The sequence below is a fragment of the Hylobates moloch genome, unplaced genomic scaffold (assembly GCF_009828535.3).
Source record: "Hylobates moloch isolate HMO894 unplaced genomic scaffold, HMol_V3 SCAFFOLD_6, whole genome shotgun sequence".
Classification (NCBI taxonomy): domain Eukaryota; kingdom Metazoa; phylum Chordata; class Mammalia; order Primates; family Hylobatidae; genus Hylobates; species Hylobates moloch.
In genome coordinates, this window is record NW_026652281.1 from 37,368,897 (window position 1) to 37,391,204 (window position 22,308).

The 22,308-nt window shown below is 32.9% G+C and overlaps 1 protein-coding gene across 2 annotated transcripts in view; it reads right to left on the reverse strand.

Annotated features, from left to right (window-relative positions):
- CAMK4 (calcium/calmodulin dependent protein kinase IV) overlaps window positions 1-22,308 on the reverse strand; it is a 274,921-nt gene that overhangs the window by 150,549 nt on the left and 102,064 nt on the right. For both annotated transcript variants that reach the window (XM_032156686.2, XM_058440626.1), the window contains one exon: window positions 4,469-4,547. In XM_032156686.2, the coding sequence (XP_032012577.1) occupies window positions 4,469-4,547 (79 nt within the window). The remainder of the gene's footprint in view (window positions 1-4,468; window positions 4,548-22,308) is intronic.

Consider the following 22,308-nt stretch of genomic DNA (forward strand, 5'->3'; position numbering starts at 1 on the left):
CTCTATATATTAAATACATGATGTTATACCCATTTATAAAATATATATTAACTTAAAACATGTTTCATATTATAATTACCTGTTAATTTATCACGAGGATATTTTACTATCCATAATATCCAGTTGTCTAAACATGACAATTCACTTTGTTAATTATCAGTGTTGACTCTGTCCTGCACCTGACCACCATAAGATTTCTCCACAAGAGCTGGTGCTTTAATCTGTATTCCTATGGATAAGTCAGAGCATTCATCTACTAAAATCCAGATACTTGAGTACTTAATGGAATCTCATTGATGCTCAGGATTTTTTATGGAAAAATATGTCTCTTATTGCTAGTGTTAACTAAATTCTTCCTAATCTTTTTATTAAGCTATGAGAGAAGACCTTCATATTGCCACAAAATGGAATTTGGGTAGAATCCCAAGGAAAAGTGTTTAAACAGATCCTGAGAAAGAAGATTCATGTTATCAAAAATTTAACTGTAAAAGAGACTTTTAAAAGTCTCTCACTTTAAGTCTGAGACAGTCTGAGGAAATCTTTCTCGGACTTAAAAATATTTATACATTAAATTATTTATAAATTAGATGGGTTTCTTTATGTTTATTAACTTTCTTAAATGTGATATGTTCCACTCATCTTCAAATAAAATATTGAATGGAATATTTTGAAATCTATCTTAGAGGTCCTCCCTTACAGACAGAGTAGAATTAAATTTCCCTCAAAACAGACATTATCCTAACTCCCAGTACCTCAGAATGTGACCTTATTTGGAAATTATGTTGTTGCAGATACGATTAGTTTAAGTAAGATTAGGTCATACTGGAGTAGGGTGGGTCCCTAATCCAAGAGGACTGGTGTTTTTATAAGAAGAGAGAAGTTTGGACAGGGACATGCACAGAGGTAAGATGATATAAAGACACACAGGGAGAAGATGGCCATGTGACATTGTGAGAGGGAGCAGAGACCCCTCTTAGGGGACTGCCAGTCTCCCCTGGCCCCCCAGCATGGAGATAAAAAGAAAAATATTGAGTTTCTTCTAGGGAGATTTCAGGCATCTAGCTAGCCCTGCCACAAGCAATTTGAAAAGTAAATATAAATAATCCACTAATTAAAAAGGTAATAATAGCTTAAACAATTGTCATTCAAGTAAGTTAGAGTCACAAGATGTTTGGTTCCTTATAGAAACTAAAGATAGCATCTCATATCCTTGAGCTGTTATTCAGAAACCTTGACCCTCACCAGATGAAAAATGCCAACCACTGTCATGTAGACCTCGGATAAGGAGGAACTGAGAAATGAATGCTGACTACTGTCCTTATTCTAAATTTCTTCCTTGAAAGCCTGGAGAGAGCCATGCCCAAAGTCTAGATCTTAACATTCCTTTCTTCTGACCCCAGATTTTTAGACAAGACATTGCTTCCTTAACCAACTGTAAATCAAAGAATCTCAGAACCCACCTGTTTGTAAGCCTCTACTTTAAGATACTCCCACCTTTTGTGGCCAAACCAATAACCTCCATATATTGATTTATGATTTTGCCTGTTACTTCTGCTTTCCTGAAATGTACCCTTACCTTTTATAGTGTACACTTGCTCATAAGCCATTGGGGAGTTTGGGTCTTAAGTGTGAGTTGCCTGATTCTCCTTGCTTGTCACTCTGCAATAAAAGCCTCACTTTCTCTCACTACAAGTCCTGGTGTTAGTGTTTTTGTTTGTTTGTTTGTTTGTTTGTTTGTTTTGCACACTGGGTGAGCTGACTCAAGTTTGGTTTAGTAACAATTGGAGGCAGATATTCGAATGATGATCTACAAGTCAAGGAATGCCACAGATTTCTGTCTGTCACCAGAAGCTAGGAGAGAGGCATGGAACAGATCTTCCCTCAGAGCCCTAAGATGGAACCAACCCTGCCAGCTCTTTGATTTTGGACTTCTTGCCTCCACAATTGTAAGAGAATAAATTTATGTTCTTTTAAGCCATCTAGTTTGTATAGATAGATAGATAGATAGATAGATAGATAGATAGATAGATAGATAGATAGACAGACAGACAGACAGACAGACAGACAGACAAAGTTTCAAGCCTCTTGGGCTTAGGGCTAGTCATAAAATGAGGACTGAAGGAACCATCCATTGAAGTAATATAGGAGTCCCAAAGTTGTTACTTGGACCACATAAAATTGCCATTTTTGAAGGCCAAGAAATAAGTAAAAAAATTGCATTAATAAAAGCAATTTTATGCGGTTGAGCCTAATAGATTACATAAATAATTGAAGTTTTCTGAACCCTTTATTTTTTTTTCCTCAGGAGCAGACCCCTTGGCTGAATTCTCTAAGGAAACATTTTCCCCACATCACTTTTCCTCTATAAATAGATTCTTAGGCTTCATTCATTTCCTTTAGACAAGAAAGTTTCAGTCTCCATGACCTATATGGAATGAAACGCTAGAGGCAACTGGTCTTTGAGGTTTTGTCTGCTATTTCTCTCGTTTACATATCTCTGTGCATGACTTATCCTAGGAGACAATACTGGGGATTCTATCTAATTCACATTCAAAGCTGAGGTTTCTCCAGGGCATTTTTTCTCATTCCATTTGGCACAGCAGTAACTGTGTTTGACAACATCTGCCTTACAGCACCACTCAGCAGCTCCATCTGACACTTCATTCTCGTTCACACGCTCTTCCTGCCTGTCTTCTGAGGGAGATGTTTTCACAACAGTGAGAAGACAGTAAGGACGAACCACAGTGGCACTTGCCCAACGAATATACGTCATGAACCCACCAAATGGCTTCACTGACCTCCTTCTCCAATTTATCCAAAGACTTCTGACAAAAGCCAGCCTTTAAACCAGCCTGTTGTCCTTGGGGATTCTTGAGCATTCACATGTAATTTCTAAGTGTTTATTTCCTAGACTTTCATATGCCTCTTCCCTCTCAAAGTTTCCTCAACTAGGAAAAACAAACAGCCCTTCACGAATTTCACTGACAATTTTTTAACCAATAAGAAATGGTACAAACAAGTCCTAAAACATCTTGTGTGTGACTACTGCTAAAATATGCCATTTTATTTTCACACAAAGTAGATATTTAACAGGAAATTCTATTTCATAAAAGTTTTAATAATCCTTACTTCAGATAAATTTTATGACTGTAAGAAACTAAATTAAGGGAAAATTCCAAATCTTATCAATCAACAGATTCCTCTACATTCTGGAATAAGTTAAATCATTGCCTACACCAAACAGAAAATTCAGAATATAGAATTCATTAGTAGCAACTGTCATTGAAATTATTACCGACTTTCATTACACTGTTTTTGTTATTTTGCTATGACTGTAAATTCTAACAGATTGTTTAAAAATATCATTCTATTTCTATTTAGCTGAAAACCTTGTACTATTATGCTCTTCATTATATGAGATTCTAAAATTTCCCTGTGCCAGACAATACATAAACAGCTGGTAATTTTAAGCTGCCTTGAGGAAAAAAATTTTCTTGGCCTAAAAATGTATTTGACTTCAAAATTTATGATACTTCTCAGCATACTTTACAACTGGGTTTTCATATACATATATATATATACATTTCACATATTTGTTCACATGAAATTTGAAAATGAATGTGCTATAAAAGAATATCTTGTCTTTTTGTGGTTTTATGAGTAGAAACTTCATAAGAACACAAAATCCAAGTAGGGCATTAAAATGGCAAAATACTCTCTGAGGGTATAAACAGTATTACACAGGTGTTGGCATTTATATTTTGAACTCCCATCTACTGTGTTTCTTACTCATTAGAGATAAGCCTAAGTCACTTTTGCCTCTTCAGCTTACCTATGGAGTGTAGGGCAAAAGAAGCAACCCCCAAACAAAAACCTTCCTTTCTTTCCAAGTACAAACTTCTAGATGAGCAGGTTCAGTCCTAGAAAAATTAACTCAATAAAATTCAATTATACTCTACTGAAGCAAGTGCAACATTTGAAAATTAAGGCAAATTAGAATCTGATGACTCCTTTAACAAATATATTTGTGCTTTATTTCAAATTCTTTTCAATAGCAAGCTTTTCTAATATTAAAACGTGGTTTTAATATTTAAAAATTGAAATTATTATATAGTGTGTGTGTCTGTGTGTATGTATGTGTGTGTGTGTGTGTGTATATATATATATATATATATATCTCCAAGAACATGCCTGATATACAAAATAAGGTCTACCTGCCAATTCTAAATGTTTTTCCTAGCCAAACTTCTCCCCAGAACCACATCCAATCTGAGATCCACTTGGTTTCAAAGACTCATGCAATTTCCACCAGACAACAACCTCTTTGGGTTGCACTCCCATAATCAAGAGTCAAACGAGTCATTTGCACACAGCAGCTCTCTGGCCCCTTTGTTCTTCACATCAGGTTCCCGCCTTCTCCAGGTCACAGGCCCCTTAGAGATGCCATTATATAATGAAATAAACTTACTGTTTTCTTTAACACTTTGAGAGCATAAGGCTTCTGGGTCCCCTTCTGTTTGCATCTGTACACAATGGATGTAGCACCCCTTGAGGGGGAAAAAGACAAAAAGAAAATGTTATGCTTTGGACATGAATTAAAGGGGAAAGCTTGAAAATAAGTGTCTCTTGCAATAACCCGCATAACTGGCAAGTGCTTATTATAAGTTCTATTATACAACCAGCCCTAGCTGTCAAGTGTACTTTTTTTTAATCACAATTGAATATAGTTTGCTCAGAAAATTCTAGGTTTTCCAGCTTGCTCTTTTCCTTCTGCCTTATCCCTATACAAGCCCTATACAAGTAACATAACTAGGGCTACTGCACTGAGAAGGCTCTGGAATAAATCAGGTCCTCAGGTGAATGTTGTTTTAAAAGGAAACCCACCCAATTTCAGAATCCCAGAGCTTTCCTAAAGGTACATGTCTGGAAGAAAACAAACCATATGACTTCAGGGAGAGGGTTTAAGTTCAGCACTCTATATGGTCTGTACTTCCACAGTGTGGCAAGAGAGCTGGGACACCCCTCCTACTTTTTAATGTGTAGAGGAGATGGTAATCTGTAAAGCAGATGGTAAGAAGGCACTCAATAACTATTTTCATATATGTACAGGGTTATTAATAAGAAAGCATTAAAAAGCAGGACAACGTGGTCCAAATGCTCCAAACACTACATGAGAAGTAAAAGAGTAAAAGACAGATAAAAGAGAAATATAGACCAAACAGGCTTACACTTCAACATCAGAAAGAGAACTTCTAGAAACAGCTTAAGATCAGTAAACTTGTCAGACTTTGAAGATTAGGCCAAAGGACCTCATATAGTATACTCAGTCCCATGGTCCTGAAATTCCAAGTGAGCACAAAGAATTATAAAAATAAAACACATTCCCAGCTATCTAAAGGCAACACATTTTTAACAGAGCCAAGAGAAGTCAAAGGCTGGTGTGTTGTAAATGCAAATAGTTAAAAATATTAGCATTTATTTTTAAAACCTTGATAAGGTATGACATATACACAGATAAAGGGTTCAAGAAATAGAATAAATGAAGGTAATATAAAATTCATTTCCTTATTTTAAATTGCTTTAAAAGATAACTAAGGCAAAAATATTAAAATTTAAAAAAATTAAAAATGCATTGTGTTTCTAGCATGTGTAAAAATAAAATGTACAACAACAACAGCACAAATGATGGAAGGAAGAAATTGGGAAATACTGTTGTTAAGTCCTTATACCACATGTCTGGTAGTCTAATATTATTTAAATATAGACTGATTAAAGATGCATATTATGTAACCTAGGGCAATGACTAAAATAATTCTTTAATAGAAAAATCAACAATCATTCAACAATGGAGCTAAAATGAAATATTCAAGAATGGATTGCAAAGGAGCAAAAACAAAATAATAGATTTAAAAATGAAACAGCTAACAATGTGGTGGTTTTTATTCTAATCATATAATTACATTAAATGTAAACATTATAAACTGCTAATTAAAACTTAAAGAGCAGATTGGATTAAAAAAATCAACACCAAACTATATGCTGTGTACAAGAAACTCATTTTAAATATATAGGCATAAATAGGTTAAAAAATAAAATGATACATTAGGTTGGTGCAAACCTGGTAAAAGAGATACTACACAAACCCTAACCATAAGAAAGCAGGAGCAGCTTGTTAATTTCAGACTAAGTAAATTTTAGCAAAAGGATAAAGGGGGACATTAATTATGAAGGAGTCAATTACACAAAACCATATAATAAATATAAATATGTGTGCACCTAACAACAGGGTTTCAAAATACATGAAAGAAAATCTTATAGAACTAAAAGGAGAAATAAAAAATCCATAAATACACTTGGAAACTTCAATACACTGTCTCAGCACTTGATAGCAAAAGCAGACAAACTCTCATCAAGGATTACAGAACAACAGAACAGCCCTACCAACTAAATTATACTGACATTTAGAAAAAAAAAACTCTACACCAAAGCATCAGAGTACATATTCTCTTCAAAGTTATAGGACTCACATACTTTATAGACTTACTATAAAACTACAATAATTGAGAGAGTGGTGTTGAAGAAAGAATAGACATGAATACAAATGAAATGTTTTTTGCATGTGTTTCATACAGGTAGCTAAAGTTGCAAACGAAATAAAGAACAGTTGTCATATTTGAGATAAGGCATTGGATTGGGGTAGAGGTGAGGAAAATAATAAGGTGATTAAGAAGGCAGCTCCAACCATTACTAGCTACATGACCCCATACAAGTTACATGACCTCTTTGTGACCTCAGTGTTCCCATCTGTAAACTGGAAAAAATAACAGTACCTATCTCATGAATTGTAAAGAATAAATGTGTTAATCTATTTAAAGCATTTAGAGTGATGCTTGGCACAGTAAGGTCTATATAAGCATTTACTCTAATTGTTACATATTTCTATATTTTTATAATTTTTACAAGAAAATACTCATATTCTTCAAGTAATTCTTTGTGTATTCCTAGTGTAATTTTATTTTTATATTTACTTTTTTTAAAAAAGGATCCAAGAATAGTCCTACACATATATGATGGATTATTTTCTGACAATGGTAAAAAGGCAATTCGGTGACAAAAAAAAAGTTCTTCTAAAACCTAGTGCTTGAATGACTAGATATCCATATGCAAAAAGATAAAAACAAAATTTATCCATACCTCACACCTTATATTAAAAAATTACTCAAAATGAATCACAGATAGAAATGCAAAACCAAGAACTGTAAAATTTCTCTTAAAAAACATAGAAAAGAAGGATTGTTATCTTTAGTTAGGCAATGATTTCTTAGATACAAAACCAAAAATACAATAAATGAAAGAACAAGGAAATAAACTGAACTTCACTTAAGAATGTCTGCTCTTTGAAGTGTGGGAGAAAATATTTATGAATCACATATCTTAAAAGGACTTGTATCTAGAATATAAAAAGAACTCTCAAAACTTGATAAGAAAATAACACATTAAGATAGGCAAAATATCGGAACACATAAAACCGATAGTACAGAAATGTAAAGGGTCTTAAGAGACTAGAATGAACAAATATACATCAACAAATTGGATGACCCAGAAGAAATGAATAAATTCCTAGATACATACAACCTACCAAGACTGAATAATGAAGAAACAGAAAATCTGAACAGCCCAATAATGAGTAAAAAGATTGAAATTGTAATAGTTTCCCATCAAAAAAAGAAAAGAAAAGAAAAGAAAAAAGAAGTCAGGACCTAAAGGCTTCACTGCTGAATTTTGCCAAACATTAAAAAAACTAATATCAATCCTTCTCAAACTCTTTCAAAAACTGAGGAGGAGGGAATACTTTCAAACGAATTTTATGAGGCCACCATTACCCTGATATCAAAGCCAGACAAAACCACTATAAGAAAAGAAAATATCCCTGATACAAAAATCCTCAACAAAATACTAGCAAACTGAATTCAACAGCACATTGAAAGGCTCATTCACCATGGTCAAGTGTTATTTATCCTTGGGATGCAAAAGTAAACATATTCAAATCAGTAATTGTGATATACCACACTAACAAAATGAAAGACAAATCATATGATCATCTCAATAGATGCAGAAAAAGCATTTGACAAAATTTAACATCTATTCATGACAAAAACTCTCAACAAATTACCTATAGAAAGAATGTACCTCAACACAATAAAGGCCATATATGACAATTCCACAGCTAATATACTCAATGGTAAAAAGTTGAAAGCTGTTCCTCTAAAATCAGGAACAAGACATAGATTCTCACTCTCACCACTTCTATTTAACACAGTAGTAGAAACCCTAGCCAGAGCAATTAGGTAAGGCAAAGAAATAAAAGGAATCTGAATCAAAAAGGAGTAAGTTAAACTGTCGCTATTTTCAGATGATATGATTATATACACAAAAACCCTTGAAGACTTCACCAATATACAGTTAGAAATAATAAATGAATTCAGTAAAGTTGCAGAATACAAAATCAACATTAAAAAATCAGCTGGGTTTCTCTATACTGATAACAAGCTGTACAAAAAAGAAATAAAGAAAATAATTCCATTTACAATAGATAAAGATATAAAATACTTAGAAATAAATTTAAACAAAGAAGTGAAAGATCTGTATACTGAAAACTCTAAACATTCCTAAAAGAAATTGAAGAAGACACAAATAAATGAAAAGATATCTTGTGTTCATAGATTGAAAGAATATTGTTAAAATGTCCATATTACCCAAAGCAATCTACAGATTCAATATAATCCCTATCAAAATTCCAATAACATTGTTCACACAAATAAAGAAAATTCCAAAATTCCTGTGGAATCACGAAAGACCCCAAATAGTCAAAGTAACCTTGAGCAAAAAGAACAAAGCTAGAAACATCACATTACCTGATTTCAAAATCTACTACAAAGCTATAGTAGTCAAAATGGCATGATACTGGGATAAAAATAAACACATAGAGCAATGGAACAAATAGAGATCCCTGAAATAAATCCACACATTTATGGCCAATTGGTTTTTGACAAAGATGCCAAGAACACATAATGGGGAAGGAATATTTTCATTAATAAATAGTGCTGGGAAAACTGGACATCCACAAGCAAAAGAATGAAATAAGACGCTTATCTCACACCATTTACAAAGATCAACTCAAAATAAATTAAATACAAATGTAATACCTGAAGCTGTAAAACTACTCAGTGAAAACATAGGAAGAAAGCTCTATAACACTGGTCTGGGAAATAATTTTTTAGATATGACCTCAAAGGCATAGCTAACAAAAGCAAAAATAGATAACTGAAATTATATCAAACTAGAAAGCTTCTGCACAGCCAAGGAGACAATCAATAGAATAAAACAGACAACTTCCAGAATGGGAGACAATATGTTTAAACCACACATCTGATAAGGGGTTAATATCCAAAATATATAAGGAACTCAAACACCTCAATAGTAAGAAACTAAATAATTCGATTAAAACATGGGCAAAGCATACAGCTTAAAGCAATCTATAGAGTCAACACTACTCCTATCAAACTACTAACATCATTTTTCACAGAATTACAAAAAAAATCCTAAAATTCATATGCATTCAAAAAAGAGCCTGAATAGCCAAAGCAAAAAAGAACAAAGCCAGAGGCATCACATTATTGGACTTCAAAAGATGCTACAAGGATACAGTAACCAAAACAGCATAGTACTGGTATAAAAACAGACATAATATACCCATGGAACAGAATATGGCACCCAGAAATAAAGCCACACACCTACAGCCATCGGATCTTCAACAAATTCTACAAAAACAAGCAATGGGCAAAGTTCTCCCTATTCAATAAATGGTGCTAGGATAGCTGGCTAGCTATATGGAGAAGAATGAAACTGGACCCTCCCTTTCACCATATACAAAAGTTAACACAAAATGGATTAAAGATTTAGATGTAAGACCTCAAGCTATAAGAATCCTAGAAGAAAATCAAGGAACCACCTTTCTGGACATTGGCCTTGGCAAAGAATTTTTGCCTACATCCTCAAAAGAAGTTGCAACAAAAACAAAAATTGACAAATGGGACCTAATTAAACTAAAGAATTTCTGCACAGCAAAATAAAGTATCTAAAGTATCAACAGTTAACAGACAAGCTACAACCACCAGAGGCTTGAAGTGGAGACACTGGGGAGATATGATGTTAGTCAAAGGATACAAATGTTTAATTAGCCAGGAGGAACAAATTCAAGAGCGCTTAATAATATACTTAATAATAATGTATTGTATACTTGAAAATTACTGAGTAGTTCTTAAGTATTTACACCATTAAAAATGAGGTAATTCATATGTTATTTAGCTTGATTTAGTCATTCCACAGTGTATACATATTTTAGAACATCATATTTACACTATGAAAATATATAATTATTTCCAATGAAAAATGATTTGACCATATACTTCACCAAAGAAAATGTATGGCTGGCAAATAAGAACATGGAAAGATCCACAGCATCGTTAGTCATTAGGGAAATGGAAACTAAAATCACATGAAGATGCAACTACACATTGTGAAAGTTGATTACACAGACTGGATTATCCTTTTCATACCCAACTAAAACAGTCTAGAGGCAGCAGGGCAAGACATTAGGGACACATAACATTGCTCCAAAAACGTAATTCTTTACAAGTCTGGCTGCTGAAACTGCCTGTTGTAACTAGAGACCAGTTTTCTTTGTAACTGCTGCAACTTTAGTACTAATTTGGCCCACTGCTGTCACTCACCAATCAGAGATTATCAGTTCCCCGGAACTTTACTAGTGTCAATGACCTTTCTCAATTAGCACACCCACATGGCACATGTATACATACGTAACAAACCTGCACATTGTGCACATGTACCCTAAAACTTAAAGTATATATATAACATTTCTCTTTTTTATACAACCTCCAACCCCTTCTTTGTTCTTTTGACATACTGAAGACCACCTAGTCTGAAAGTACGCCCCAAACTGCAATTCTTTCTTCTCAAATAAAACATTAAATTTAGAGATTTGTCTTTATATTTTTATTGTGACTTCGACAACACTATTTGAACGACCTAAAAAAAAAAAAAGGCTGGCAAGGATGCAAAGCTGCAAAGCAACTGAAATTCTCACACATCACTGGTAGGAATACAAAATGGTACAGCCACTTTGGAAAACAGCTCGACAATGTTTTATAAAGTTAAGCATATCATATGACCTATGTATGTCACTTCTAGGTATTTACTCAAGTAAGATCAAAACAATGTTCACTCACAAACTTGAACCCGAATTTTCACAGCAGCTTTATGAGTAATCACTAGAAGCTAGAAACAGTTTCAATATCCCTCAATTGTGAAGTGGATTAACAATTTGTGATACATCCATATGGTGAAATTCTACCTATAAATAAAAAAGGAATTAATGAGGGTACATAAAACAACTTGGTTGAATCTCATTTATAATATTCTCACGGGTTGGAGAGGGATTGACTACAAAGTAGTATACGGGAATTTTTTTCACATGATAGAACTATTTTATATATTGACTGTTACGGTGTTTACACAACTATATACAATTGTAAAAATAAGTAAAATTGCAATAAAATAGGTGAAATTTACTGTACAGAAATTATAGTTCAATGAAAATACAATAAAAAAAACTTTCCAAAAGGACCATATTGTTTAAAAATATTAAAAACCACATTACCAAAATGTAGCTTATAGCATTCAACCCATCCTATGTTCACTGAACAGTAATTGGTGAAATTTTTAAAAAAAGAAAAAATATAAGAGAAATATTTTCAAACAGAAGAAAACTAAAAATCTAATTTTCAGTCTTATGGAAAATAAAATTGAAAAATTAATATTACTCAAAAATTCACATAAAAGAATATTAAATGGCATCCATTTCTTAATTTCCTCATCACATTCAATAAACCTATCAATAATTTCTATATATCAGTCATTGTCTTAGCAAAGCTTTTTAAGAAACAATTAACAAATACATTTTTGGCTGATCAACTTCAGGACACAAGTATACTAGAAATAAATTTTTAAAGGCAAGAAAGAAAAAGCTAAAAGAAGAAAACAGCCTAAACTTACGTGGAAATAACAATTCAATAGTTTCTCAAAAACATAACCTATATTATTAATTGAAATTAAATAGTTGACTTAAGTGTGTAAATGTAATTTTAGAAAGCAATCACATTTTCAGCAAGTTCATATAAAAATAAAAACTATTTTGACATAAAGCATATTAACAGTTGATTTTTAATACAGAAAGAACATCTTGTACAGTGAACATCTTCATTTCAAAATGGAATAAAGAGAGAACTACCACAAAATTGCCTGAGATTCAAAAGAAGCAAGGACTTTCAGTCATTCAACTGAAAAAAATAAAGCTTTACTGCTCATGTCTATCCATTTATAACATATTCTTTGGCAAAAAGACCAAGGAATTATAGAAATTATTCCAGTTATAATTTTTTCTGCCATGAATTTGATGAGAAATAAAACTAATACTTTGAGCCTGATTTCTACTACTTTCTTTTACATTAGTTTTCTTTAACAGGAATTCTAGAAAAATTATTTTTGAGCTCTAGTTTTGTCTAATATGGTTGTTTATTTAAAAAAATTTTAAAGGCAAAAAGTTAAAAACACAGACCACCATATTTTTCATTACACAAAAAGAGAGAGTTGTCAAACCTTTAATGTGTTTGTAAAATCATATGCAGTATTTGTACATTACAACTGCAATACTATGTATGAACTATAAAATGTGTACATACGTATGCAAAATATATATTATATCCCCACACATTGTTCTGTAAAGCTATTAAGAACACCTGATGTTGATACCTGGCACTGCATGCCAAACTTATGGATGGGGGGGGAAGCTCCAGATATAATATTTATTTTCCTGAATATGTTTCAAGTATAAAGCCCGTGGCTACCACATTTAGGACTACATAGTATAGAAAGGGGCTCTTCATCTGTCAGTTGACCTTAACATGCTCCTCATGCCTAATTCATATGGAATAACTATTTCCTTTCTTTTTCTCCCATAATCTCACCATTTTTTTCTTCCTGTCTTCTTTCTTGCTTTAAAAAAAGATAAATTGGTTTAATTTTATTTTTTCCTCCAAAAACCAATGCAGGAGTGTTGACATAACTATTCACCCACTAGTGAGAGACAGATACCCAAATGGATTCAAAGGGCCAAGTACAGATCAAATCTGATTCAAAATGGAATTAGGAAGTCTGGGTTCATATTAATATTTTTGGGAATGAAAACGAGATTGTACAACGTTCAGACAATTTAGCATCAAGGGCATTCTCCTATTAAGGGAGGGTATAAATCAGAAATTGTCTCTTCTAGGAGAGTACATAGTGGAATGTTTGTGATTATTTGAGGGAAGCATTAAAGTTTGACTTCCCTTGCCATCAAGTCTATAATGTGCTCTTTGCAAATGCAAGGGAAATTCAGATATGGAATCTCTTATCACATAGAAGTCTAGAAGTACTGCTGACTACTACATTTCTCCACTCCAGCTGGATCTCTGCAATGATATGCTTCATGGCCATGTAAAAGTGCCTTTGCTGAGGTTATAGGTCACGTAAGCTATTAAAGAGTTTCACTTTTTTTTTTTTAATGGGAGGTGTCTTGAGATGAAATCAAAAAATCTTGTTATCTTTTCCTAATGTTGAAGTTGCTTGGTTATAAAGTATAGTTATGTCAAAATATTAATCATTTTTTAACATTTCAATAGGTTTAATTTTATTCTTTTGTTTTTGCATTTGATTGTTAAAGTTTTTGTTTTCAATCTATGTGCTTACTGGAAAGATCCTCTTAATGCTAATTAGGAAAAAGGTTTAAAAGCAAAGCTGTGATTTAAAAGAAGTGTCAAGCATAGGTTGAAAATATAATGTGTGCAACTCTATATACCATCACATTACTCTTACATGATTGACTTGCTATTATTTAATAAGCTCTTCTTTTTATTGACTTTTAGGTTATATGAATTATTAAAGAAGACTGGTTATAACCTCAAAATTGATTCTTCTTAGGGGTGAAAGTGTGTCATATTAAACAGCAGAAACCTAAGAAACGTCGAAATCTGTAAGCATTTAATATCAGCATACATCTTGGCCCATTCTTGGGACAGCTTTTCATTGTTTCAGTCTCTGTCTCTGTCAGCCTGCAACTCATCAATGCTCTTCAACACTAGAATGCTTCAAGATGTTCTTTGGTCACCAAGAGGGAAAAAAATCTGAACCTTAAAATCAACAAAGAACAGGAGGAAAGCTACTTAGTTGATTTAGTTAGTGATTTGACATTTTCAGTCTACAACGTGAAGAATGGCTAACCTTTAGAATTTAGAAGTTGCCGTTAGACCTGGAGGTTTCCCAAGTCAGTTAAATATTACACTCCTAAAATAAATCTCAAATATAACATGTCAAGGAATAATACTAATGATACTGAACTCCAGATGTTAAGAAAAGTCCAAGCCCAAGGTTTTGGCATCAGTCTGTCCACAACTGCATTCTTTCTTATCAGGTTCATTTACTTGCTGAATCCTGCAGAGAGCAAGGGTAAGCACCTCACTTCAGTCTTCTCATGTCCTCCTACTTGGTGCCTTACATCAACTCTTCTGTCTGTCTCCCAGATAGAGTCCTCATTTGTTGTTTCAGCCTCATGTCAGCTTATTCTACAGCCACTGTCTTACAGCTATCATTCCTGACCTATACACCCTTCTTCAAGACCTTACATTGGCAATTAACTATTAACTCTTCAACTCTGATCAACTCAAACTATGAATTATTATATTCTCTACTTTGTGGCTCCAGTTTCTCAAAACCTTGCTTGCCTGGTAAACAATTTCCTTCAGTTGTTGCCTAACAGCATCCAGTTGTGACTTCGGCCCTAGGGCTTGGATCTCCATAAGCATTGGCTTAAATATGGCTCCTCTTATTTCAGACATTTAATAAAACTTCTGCCCTAAGATAAAGTAAAAGCTTAAGAAGCTCTGGAACCCAAATGCTGAATTTTAGCTACGACAAGGTAAAGCAAAAACAGCCTCAAATTATCAGATAGCTTAAGTATTGGTTCTCAATCACAAAATACATTAATAACAATAAAACTACAGAATAAAGGGTCTTAACTCTTATCAGTCCTCTTTGTTTGCTTCAAAATATTTTATGCATCATATTGTTAGCGATTAGTACCAACTAATCAAACATCTTGCGAAAAGTTTATTTTCCTTTTTCTCTGTGAGTGGGTGTGTGCACATGCATGCCGCGCTGACACAGAACTGAATTTTTGATCAACCATTTAATGTTATAATACATGAATGAAGACAGCTATTGTTCTTTTTCTAACCTTTATCCTCCATTCCCAGTCCTATTTGCTTCTATTCCATATCATCTACTATATTTAATGTGTATCTACACAATTCCATCTCCATATCTTCAATTACGCTTAATATTAATAAGCAATATATACCATTGTTTTTATATACTATTTAGATTTTATAGATGTGTTACTATACCATATATCTCAGTCCTCAATTTGCATTTTTTCACTGAACCTGATGTTCTTGAGATCTATTATTGTTGATTAACATAGTTCTTAATAAGTCCTCTTAATTGCTGCCACTCAACGAATATACCACATTTTACTTGTTCAGTATGACTTTGATGGACATTTCGGTTTTTAACTACTTCAAACCAAAATTTAATGAATATTCTTTCTTCTAAGTTTTTCCACAATTTAGTTGTAATTTTCTAATGGGCCTGCCATTTTTCCTGCTGTCTATGGGAAATCTTTTTAATTAGGAAGTAAAAGCACCAATGTTGTAATCCCTGAAGTCAGGCATACCACCCAAATGCACTAGACCAGCAGCTCACAGAAATCTCACCCTACGTCTTTATGCTTGCATTCTCAAATAGAATCAAGAATAAAATGTAATTAATTTTGAAGTACTAGAAAAGTTATTTCATTGCAGCGAGCACTGTCCTTAAGACTGAGGTTAAGAATTCTAAGAAAAGGATGCTTAAATTGTGTGGGTGTGAGCAATATTTAGTCGTATATTTAAAAGCAGCAGAAATCACTGTCATTTTTAAAATGGAGTTGGATTTCATCAAGTGAAAATTTATTAGGCACTGTGCTAGGCACTTTATGGGAGTATAAGGATGATTCTGGCCCCTAATGAACTTAAAACATAATATGAAAATAAGAAAAAACTTATAAATAAATATATATTTTTCAAAGTAGGCTAAATACTAAGATCAAAACTATGGAACTTTGGGTAGCACAAATTTATAATTTATTGTCAAGCCTGAATGTTTTTGAGTAGGATTAATCCATTATGTCAAAACCATATATATAAATCAGGACTATCCTTGGCAAACAGAGATATGTAATCCCCTACTATTGGTGACTAAAAAGGAGGGAGAAAACTGGGGAGTCCTCTTGTAGGAGGGCGAATTTAAGTGGATCTTCAAGATGGATAGGGAGAAACAAAGGCAAAAGAATAGAATGGCAGGTGTTATACACAAATGATCTTACTCAAGCCTCAATGTTTAACTTCTGTAAAAACTGTCAAATAGTTTTTCAATGTGGTTGTACCATTTTCATTCCCACAAGCAGGGTATGAGAGTTCTAATTGCTCCACATCTTCATCAACATTTGGAAATGTCAATTATTTTAGTTTTTGCTATTTTAGTGGGTATGAGGTAGTGTCATATTGTGATTTAATTTACATTTCCACGAATAATGATGTTGAGTACTTTTGCAGGGACTTATATGTAATTCATTCATCTTCTTTTGTGAAGCATTTTGGTCTTCTGACCATTTAAAAAATATGACTTTTTTATTATTTTTATGAGTTTTTTAAAAATTCCAGACACAAGATTATTTGTTATATATGTGTATTCTCCCAGTCAATAGTTTGCTTTGTTATTGTTCTTAATGGTGTCTTTTGATAATCATAATCTTTTAATTTTGAGATCCAATTTATCAGTTCTTTTATAGTGAGTGCTTTTTTGTGTTCTAAGAAATCATTGCTCATCCTCAAGTCATAAAGATATTATCCTAGTTTTCTTCTAGTAGTTTTCTAGTTTTAACTTTTATGTTTATGTATATGACATATCTTGAATTATTTTTTGTTTGTGGTATAAGGCATATATCAAGGTATATTTTTTTCCATGTATTTATGTAGTTGTTCCAGCATCTTTAATTGAAAAGATTTTCTTTCCCCATTGCACTGCTTCAGTACTTTTGCCAAAAATCAACTAACTATTGATCTATGGATCTGTGCCTGGACTCTATTCTCTCTATTGTTATGCCAATGCCTCACTACTCTGATTTCTGTAGTTTTACAGTACAGTTATCTATAGATGATTGGTGTTCCCAGATCCACTGTTGACACCAAACTCCATGGATACTAAAGTCCCTTATATAAAATGGTACAGTATTTGCATATAATCTATGGACATTCCCCCTTATACTTTAAATCATCTCTAGATTACTTATAATTAATTGTAATTTGGGGTATTCTGGTTATTCTACTTTTCCTTGTAACATTTAGAATCAATTTATTGATGTTTACCAAACAACAACAAAAAAACAACCAAACAACAACAACAAAAAACAGAAAAACAAAGATCCTGCTAGGATTTTAATTAGGATTGTATTGAATCTATAGATCAATTTGGAGAGAACTGACATCTTAATGTTGAGTCCTCCAATCCATTTACAGTGTGTATCACTCCATTTAGGTTTCCTTTTATTTCTCAGCAATATTTTGAAGTTTTCCTAGTAAAAGTCATTTATGTCTTTTGTTAAAGTTACAGTTCATTGTTTTTTATTTCTTGATGTAATTATAATAATATTGTAGAATTTTCTTTTATGGGTGTTTGCTTCTAATATATATAAATACAACTTATTTTTTTATGGTGACATTTATCTTACAACCTTGCCAAATTAACTTACTAGTCTACTAGAACTTTTTATTTGTTCGTTTTTTTGTGGGGGCGGATTAGAATTCTGAGGATTTCTACCAAAAAAAATTATGTTTTATTTGAATAAATAGTTTTACTTCAAACTTTACCTTTTTCTCTTCCAATTTCACTAGCTTGGACCTCAAATACAATATTCTATTGAAGTAGTGGGAGCAGATATTCTTGCCTTATTCCTGATCTTAAGGTGAAAGCATTCAGTTTTTCATCACTAAAAATTACATTAGCTGTAGTTTTTTCACAGATGTGGTTTGTCAAATTAAGAAAGTTCCCTTTCTTTCTTACTTTGCTGAGAGGTTTATTTTTCTTTTTGAATTATGAATGGACAGTGAATGTTGTCAAATACTTAATCTACCTTTATTGAGATGACTGTATGATTTTTTCTCATTAATATCTAAATGTGGCTACTTCCACTAATCAAGTAGCTAATGTTAAACTCACCTTGCATTCTTGGGATAATCCCCACTTGCTGATGATGTATTATTTATACTTCTGAGTTCTATTTGCTAATAATTATAAAAGGACTTTTACACCTATGCAAAAATAAAACCATGAGGGACAAATCTATAATTTCATTTTCTCTTAAATATTTATAAAATAATGTGGTATTAGTGTTATGCTGTCCTCATAAAAAGGTGGAATTTTTTTTTAACTTTCTGCAAAAGATTGTGTAATATTGGCATTATTTACTTCTTAAGGCTTTTGTAGAATTCACCAGTAAAAATATCTGGGCTCTGGAGTCTTCTTTTGAGGAAGACTTTTAATAGAAAATGTATTTACTTAACAGATATAAGGTTATTTCTATTTTTATTTCTTATGTCACTTTTGGAAGGTTGAAAATTTTCCATTTAATTTAATTTGTTGAATGTATTAGCCCAGAATTGTTATTTGTTCATAATATCTTTTCAATATCTATAAGGTTTATAGAGATATTCCCTTTTATCCCTAATATTGGACTTCGTTTTTTTGCTTGTTTTCTTCAACAGTCTTGCTAGGGGTTTGTAAATTTAATTAATCATGTCAAAGGGCCAACCTTTAGCATTTTAAATTTTTCCCATTATTTGCTTTCAATTTTATTGACTTCTACATTATCTTTATTTCCTCTTTTCTACCTCCCTTGAAATTGAATTGCATCTCTCTTCTTTTATATTTATTTAGCTTCTTTTTTTTTTTTTTTTTGAGACGGAGTCTTTCTCTGTCCCCCAGGCTGGAGTGCAGTGGCGCGATCTTGGCTCACTGCAAGCTCCGCCTCCAGGGTTCACGCCATTCTCCTGCCTCAGCCTCCCGAGTAGCTGGGACTACAGGCGCCCGCCAACACGCCCGGCTAATTTTTTTGTATTTTTAGTAGAGACGGGGTTTCACTGTGTTGGGACTACAGGCGCCCGCCAACACGCTCGGCTAATTTTTTGTATTTTTAGTAGAGAGGGGGTTTCACCCTGTTAGCCAGGATGGTCTCGATCTCCTGACCTAGTGATCCGCCCGCCTCGGCCTCCCAAAGTGCTGGGATTACAGGCTTGAGCCACCGCGCCCGGCCTATTTAGCTTCTTAATGTAGAAATGTAGGTCATTAATTGTAAACCTTTTTAAAAAACACTCGATGCTAAAATTTTCCTTTAAACACTATTTTAGCTGTATCCCACAAATTTTGATATGTTGTAATTGCATTATTATTTAGTTGAAAATATTTACCAGATCTCCTTTAATTATTTTCTTTATCCCATGGCTTTATCCCATGGTTCACTCATCAGAGTGAACAGGCAATCTGAATGGGAGAAAATTTTTGCAATTTGTCCATCTGACAAAGGTCTAATATACAGAATCTACAAGGAACTTAAACGAATTTACAAGAAAAAAAAAACCCCCATCAAAAAGGGGGCGAAGGATATGAATAGACACTTCTCAAAAGAAGACATTTATGTGGCCAAGAAACATAGGGAAAAAAGCTCATCATCACCGGTCATTACAGAAATGCAAATCAAAACCACAATGAGATACCATCTCGTGCCAGTTAAAATGGTGATTATTAAAAAGTCAGGAAAATGGCAATTATAAAAAAGACAGATGCTAGCGAGGCTATGGAGAAACAGGAATGCTTTTACACTGTTGGTGAGAGTGTAAATTAGTTCAACCATTGTGGAAGACAGTGTGGCAATTCCTCAAGGATCTAGAACCAGAAATACCATTTGACCCAGCAATCCCACTAGTGGGTATTATACCCAAAGGATTGTAAATCATTCTGCTATAAAGACATACACATGTATGTTTACTGCAGTACTATTTACAATAGCAAAGACTTGGAACCAACCCAAATGCCCATCAATGATAGACTGGATAAAGAAAATGTGGCATATATATAAATATATATATACCACAGAATACAATACAGTCATAAAAAAGGATGAGTTCATGTCCTTTGCCAGGACACGGATGAAACTGGAAGCTATCATTTTCAGCAAACTAACATAGGAACAGAAAACCAAACACCGCATGTTCTCACTCATAAGTGGGAGTTGAACGATGAGAACACAAAGACACAGGGAGGGGAACATCACTCACCATGGCCTGTTGGGGGGTTGGGGGAAGGGGAGGGAGAGCATTAGGAAAATACCTAATGCACGCGGGGCTTAAAACATAGATGACAGATTGATAAATACAGCAAACCACCATGGTACATGTATACCTATGTAACAAACCTGCATGTTCTGCACATGAATCCCAGAACTTAAAGTAAAATAAGAAAAAAAATACATACTATAAAGTTTGAAATTTTTAGAGATGTATATTATGTTTCAATATACGATCTATTTTGAAAAACTACTTATGTGTTCTCAAAAAGGATTATATTTTGCAGTTATTTAATCTGATGTTCTGTGTCAATTAAGTCAAGGTGATTGTTAATACTCAAATCATATATATTCTTTATTTTTTGTTCACTTGTTCTAACAATTTTTGAGAGAGGCGTGTTAAAATCTCTAGCTTTGTGAATCTATTTTTCTCTTCTCCTTCAATTTTTGCCTTATCTGTTACTAGTTGCACATACATTTAGAATTATGACTACCCGATGTATTAAACTAGTTAAATCATTATGAAATGCCCCTTCATTTCTGGCAATGCATTTTTAATTGAAGTTTGTTTTACATCATACTAAAAATAGCATGAACTATTTTATCATAAGCTAAATATAAAAAACAACTTTCTTATATTTAGAATTTGAATATTTCTTTTTATATCCTTTTATTTTCATTCTATTTGTCTTTATATTTAAAGTGCATCTCCTATAGATAATCTTGAAACTTCTTTCAATATATCAATTTCTGCCTTTGAATTGGAGTATTTAGTTCATTTATATTTAATATTATTTGTGATATAGTTAGGTTTAAGTCATCCTTATTTTAAAAAATTGTTTCATTTGTTCTACTTTCCTGCTATCATTTGGATTATTTTATTATTTTTTAATCTTCTACTTTATCAATTCTCTTGGTCTTTAAGGGATATCTTATTATTTTGTTAGTTGTCTTCAGGATTATAGTATCTATCTTATCTTATTTTTCTCAGTTTACACTGTCAAATATAAACATCTCAAAATAGTAATTCCACTTAACCACCTCTTCTTGCTTTCCTATCTTTTGGACTATTACTATCCTGTATTTTACTTCAGGGAGTTGATTTTGCTTTAAGTGATCAATTGACTTAAAAGATAGTAAGGGCAGAATAAAAATGTGTCTCTCATATTACCTATATTCTATTTCCCATGCTCTTCGTTGATTTCCATAAATCTGAACTTCTATTTAGTGTTATTTTCCTTCAAATTAAAAAGTTGGTTTTGCATTACTTGTGGTTTATGTGTGCTGACAATAGATTCAGTTTTCATTTATTTTAAAATGTCTATTTTAGTCTCATCTTGAGACATATTTTAACAAGATATCCAATTCTGGGAAGACAGGTTTTTATTTTATTTTTTCTCTGGAACTTTGAAGGTGTTGTTCCATTGTCTTCTGGTCTCCATTTTTTTTTCAAATGGGACATTAGTCATCATTCATATTCACTGTTTCCCTATATGCAGATGCTCCTTGACTTCTAATAGGGTCCCAATAAACTCACTGTATATCGAAAATATCACAAGTGGAAAATGCATTTAATGCTGGCAACACAGCCAACGGTCCTCAATTTACAAGTGGTTTGACTTGTGATTTTTTGATTTTACAATAGTGCAAACATGATATGCATTTAGTAGAAATCATCAGTTTGCTATGGGATT